Source organism: Cenococcum geophilum (genome assembly GCF_001692895.1).
Source record: "Cenococcum geophilum 1.58 unplaced genomic scaffold K441scaffold_18, whole genome shotgun sequence".
In the NCBI taxonomy this organism is placed as follows: domain Eukaryota; kingdom Fungi; phylum Ascomycota; class Dothideomycetes; order Gloniales; family Gloniaceae; genus Cenococcum; species Cenococcum geophilum.
In genome coordinates, this window is record NW_027137576.1 from 1,857,573 (window position 1) to 1,863,035 (window position 5,463).

Consider the following 5,463-nt stretch of genomic DNA (forward strand, 5'->3'; position numbering starts at 1 on the left):
ATTAAGGGGGGGGAGAAAGCAGCAAGGCGTATAGTAGAAAATGACACGGATTATAAGAATATATTAATAAGAAGTTCTTCATTAGACTAAAAGATAATTTACTTGCAATTTATAACTATCTTATTAAATATCTTAGCATTAAAATAGGCACTTAGGTACCGATTCCCGCTTCCTTATTATAATATTAAGTTATTTAGTAGTAACGTTTTAGACCCCTTACGGAGCTAGGAAACAATCCGCTATATATAGCTAGGATTTAACTGCCGCTTAGCTTGGTTAGCATTTACAAAAACCTTCCATCCGTACTTTATTTGCACTTTATTTGCATTTCTTCTATCTTACTATTATTTCTACAGCCTTTATCTCTAGTATATCTTAAGCGTCCGCCTTTTAAGCTTTAGAATACCCCCTATTGGGTAAATGGCTGTAATAAATTACTTATAATAAGTAACCCGTATTAATCTAGAACTAATAAGTAAAGTTACTATATAAGGCAAAATAATTCTACCTATAAAATATCTATAATTTACATTATATAATCTATTTAAAGATTTAAATTATAGGCGGGTTGTATTAGAGAGATATAGGATAAAATAATAAAGTAATAACCGATACTTAGATATTTAAAGGCAGATAGGCTAGCTTTTAGTACTTAGTATATATATTTGCACTATATATCCTAGAGCATTAAGCTTTATCTAAGCTTTCTATACAATAACTGCTTAGTTTTTTATATTATAGAGAGTCTTTGGCCCCTAGGTATAGGCGAAATAAGTAGTATAAAACTCCTTGCTTAGTGAGGTCCTATTAAACCAAAATTAGAAACCTATTATAGCCGTCCAGCTATTATAAGTTAGCACTATTTAGTTAACCTTTAGGGAGGTAAAGTTATTATAAATAAGGCAAGGCCCTCTAGCGTATTTATTAATACTAAAGGGGAACTATTAGTTGTATATATTGTTTAAGGTAGTATTATAGTTACTAAGCGGCGGAAGGCCGGGTATGGTATAGCTTTAGATAGAACCCACATTTATAGTAAGTAGGGCGGCAGTGGCAGAAGGAAGGAGGGAGATAATAGGGAGGATAATAGTGGATATATACATGTTATAACTTATTTAGATATTATACTTAATTATTTAAGGTTATATTAGACTTTAGTAGAGAATTTAGAAATTGCTATAGGGTATAATATAACTAGAGAGGATAGGAGCGCTTAAATACGGGGCTGGAGTTGGGGATCCTTAGTTAAGGACATTATAATTAGCAGTGCGGAGAACGCCTAATAGTAAACCTCTTGACCTTTTCTTCCTTGGCTATCTCCTAGAGACTATTAACTACGCGCACGCCTATGACTATTAATAGCTACTACTAACCGATTACCGAAGCCACTTTAGGCCCCTAGAAATACCTATTATATTAAGGAAATGCTTCCCTCTAAAAATTAGTAGCCTTATATAATTGCTTTCTTAAAATTACTACCTAACCTAGAAAGCAGATTTACTATAAAGGACCTAATTCATTAATAAATTATAAAGATAATTACCTATATAAAGCATACTTCTTCTATTTTTATAAATTTTACTAGTAATACCTAGTAAATATATCTTCCGCAATTATAGAATAGATATCCTTTAAGAATAGTTTTATAGTTATAATAATCCTAAGACGCGTCCCACCCTATATTATTAATTAAATATAACTTGCTATAAAGGTGCTCTTAACGTAATAGAACCTAATATCTACTGCGATTTATACTCCCGCCTCTACAGCAATACGGACTAAAAAGATATACTTATACTTATAGATGATTCTATTTATAATAAACTGCTTATAGGTATAACTAATAAGGAGGTTATATTAACCCTTAACCTAATACCTAGTTAACAGCTTATAACTTTAATTTTCTAGCTTAAAGAGTTATGTTATATAAGAGTCCTTAACTACATAAGTGAGTAGGAGTTAGGAAGAGTAACTAATTCTTAAGATACGGAATCTAAGTCGTTATTATTATCCGTGTTTAGTTGCGGTTAATCTATTATTTAGATAATATAATAACTATAAAGATATATATTCTCTGGGGGAAACTTAATGGATTATAAATTATAAGGTTTATACCGTCTATCGGCGATATAAGTTAGATAAGAATAAGTGCCCGATTTATATACCTTTAAAGAATATTCTCTTTTATCAATTATCGGATTACCTTATAGCAATTAAGCCTATATATATAATAGTACTTGGAATTATCTCTTAGCTAAATAATTTAATTTGTTACGCCCTAGTACTCTTTAAAGAGGACGGGCTGATGTCTAAGATAAAGCTTGTAGATTGCTACTATATAAAGATACTAAGCTAAAGAGAAGAAGAGGAGGAGGAAGGCCCTTAGGGGTTGACGTAAATATAAAGGGGTTACTAAGGTGCTAAGTGGTAAGCGAGCTAATAGCGATTTTCTATACCCAGTATGGAAAATCCTAATTGGTTAGTAGATGTTAGGGTCGGCGGAATTTGGCAGAATTTGGTAGGATTTAGTAGGTAACGCGCCCTAGTACTGTTATAGTATTAATATAGAGGATCTTAAGTATATAAGCTAGTATAAAGAAAAAATAATTAGTTCCTTATTAACTTAAAGTAATAATTTACGGTAATATATCTACACAGCCTAGATATAGATAAGATGGTACGTAAAAGAAAATACGATTTAGATTTAGATTCTGTGGTAAGTTTTATAGTAAAGTAAATAACTGCTGCGGTTTTAGAATATCCTTAGGCTAATATATAACTATATAATTCTCGGGATATAGATGCGCGCTTAATTATCGCGAAGATATTCCTGGTCTCCATAGAGTATATCCGCTAGTGTGTACTTGAACCTATTTAGATATATGCAATAATATTATAACTAGCAGTTCTAGCCATCGACCTCGCTTATGCCAATGCTTTAGGTACCTAGAAATACCCATTACACCAATAAAATACCCCTCTCTGAAAATTAAGGGCCTTATATAACCGTTTCTTTGGAATTACTAGTTACTCTAAAAAGTAGATTTACTATAAAAGACCTAACTTATTAGTTAATCGCTAAGATATTAAAGTATACTTTTTCTATTTCTATAAATTTTATAAGTAACACCTAATAAATATATCTTTACTAGCTCCAGAATAGATATCCTTAAAGAAAAGTTATATAGCTGCGATAACCTAGATACGCGCTTTTGCCTATATTATTAATTAAATACAGTTTATTATAAAGTTGTTCTTAAAGATATGGAGCATAATGCTTGCTATAATTTATACTCCTATCTCTATACTAATTTAGACAAAAAAGAGGTACTTACACTTATGGATAATGCTACTTATACTAAATTACTTACGCGGATAGCTAATAATAAGGCTAGGATATTAGCCTTTAACCTAATAAACGACCAGAATTTCTTAACTATATTACGCTAGCTTAAAGAGCTACTTTATATAGGACTCCTAAAGGATATAGGCTAGGCTATCACGGCACTGACCTAACACGTTGTTATGACTCAGTGTTCATGACACGAGCACAGACCTAACCCCTAAGCGACGTGTATATATATCGCCTCACCTCCTACATAGATCCTCACACGACATCGTTTGTTAATGATATACAGTCACCTTGTACCTCGTACCTTGGCAGTCGGCACGTACTGTGACAGTATGTCGTGTCATCTTATACGACCCCGGTAGGGCTTTGTTTCTACCGTTCTAAAGCTATATTCTAAAGCTACGACCCTACCCCGGGCGGGATTCTTACCCTCGTTCCACGTCAATGCCGACCCAGTAAAATCTCTGTTAAACCTATTCGAGTACCCGAGCCGATCTCTCCATCTACCTGAGTTTCCTAGGCCGGCTGCAGGGAGACACCCTGCGGGCTATGGTTCCTCCTCTCCGTCCACCCGAGTTTCTGAGCCGGCTGCAGGGAGTTCACCCTGCGGGCTATGTTCCTCGTGTCTTGGTTACAGTGTAAGACTATGGGTTACGATCTCGTCTCCGTCTCCGTCTCCGTCTTCGAATTCGCACAGATAGTACTTCAAGTTTACCGCGACAAGAATCTACGTTTTAACCTCGATCTCCGTAACCCCCGAGCCTTTCAAGTCTACGCAATAACCTCAATCTCCGTGACCCCCGAGCCTTTCGAGTCTACGCCTTAACCTCGATCTCCGCAACTTCGAGCCTTTCGAGTGTCAATATCCGCCATACACCCCGTGGATAAATTTTTTCTCATCTCCTTCGTTTTACCCCTTTGCCTTCAGCTTTATTTAGTGCTTGAGGCGAGCACTAGTAGAGAGCGATGTAGTAGGGATATAGGTAGGAGGGTCTGAGGACTGTAAGGACGAGGACCTCTAAGGACTGGAAGGACGAGAACCTTTGAGGACTGGAAGGATAAGGATATGTGTCTATTTTTTTTTACCACTGTGTTTCTACTGCCGTTACTTAGCTCACAGGAGCTCGCCTTGGAAGGGGGATATACTGTTACGGCACTGACCTGACACGTTGTTATGACTTAGTGTTGTCATAACACGAGCACAGACCTAACCCCTAAGCGACGTGTATATATATCGCCTCACCTCCTACATAGATCTTCACACGACATCGTTTGTCAATGATATACAGTCACCTCGTACCTCGTACCTTAATAGTCGGCACGTACTGTGACACAGGCAGAGTTAGAAAGAGCAATTTTAATTATAACTGTCTGTAATAAAAGAGGAGGGAAGTAGCTAGCTCCTTTACCATTAATTACAACCGGTTTGTTATCTAAAATATGCGCTTAGTATAAAGATGTTTATAGTATAAGGGAGTCTATATAATCTGCAGACTATTATATTTATTCCTTTTATAAGCAGTACAGACCTAATAACGATGAGAATAAGTATCCCGTCTATATACCTTTAAAAAACGTTATCCTTTGCTAGTTATAGAAACACCTTAAAGCATAGACTGGTAGAATAATAATAATCGGCCTTATATTTTGGCTAATATTTTTAATTCGCTATGTTCTAGTAACCTTTAAAGGTAATAGGCAGGCGTATTGGTATAAGGTGCAGGAAATTGAATTTTATATAGGTAGGGAGAATTTTAGGGCATTGCTAAATAAGTTTAGAGCTGTTCTAATTAATTTATAATTCCGTTAGGTGTAATCTATAAATAAATAAGCGAATAAAGAACAAAATTAAACCCTATAAGTATCTAAAATTCCTATTTAACTGGCTAGTATATTATTTAGTTTTAAATAGAGTAATTAATACTATATTAGTATAAATAGTCCTAGGTAAGCAAGCAGTATAAAGAAAATCCATTAATTTTCTTATTGCCTTTGGAAGGGGTACACTATCCCTTATAACGGTAGCGTTCTACTACTAAGTGATTATGCACTAATAAAATAATAATTAAAATATTTTGACTTAATCTAATTGGTTTAATAATTATAGGATA

General features: G+C 34.7%; 1 protein-coding gene across 1 annotated transcript; it reads right to left on the bottom strand.

Moving 5' to 3' along the window:
• Positions 1-4,302: 4,302 nt before the first annotated feature.
• K441DRAFT_659137 (uncharacterized protein) lies at positions 4,303-4,644 on the bottom strand (the record flags this gene model as incomplete). The annotated part of the gene is given in 3 exon segments (XM_067648470.1): positions 4,303-4,402; positions 4,471-4,544; positions 4,547-4,644. 2 exon segments carry the CDS (start codon positions 4,542-4,544, stop codon positions 4,306-4,308), a joined length of 171 nt encoding a protein of 56 aa, XP_067504615.1. The 5' UTR covers positions 4,547-4,644.
• Positions 4,645-5,463: the final 819 nt, after the last annotated feature.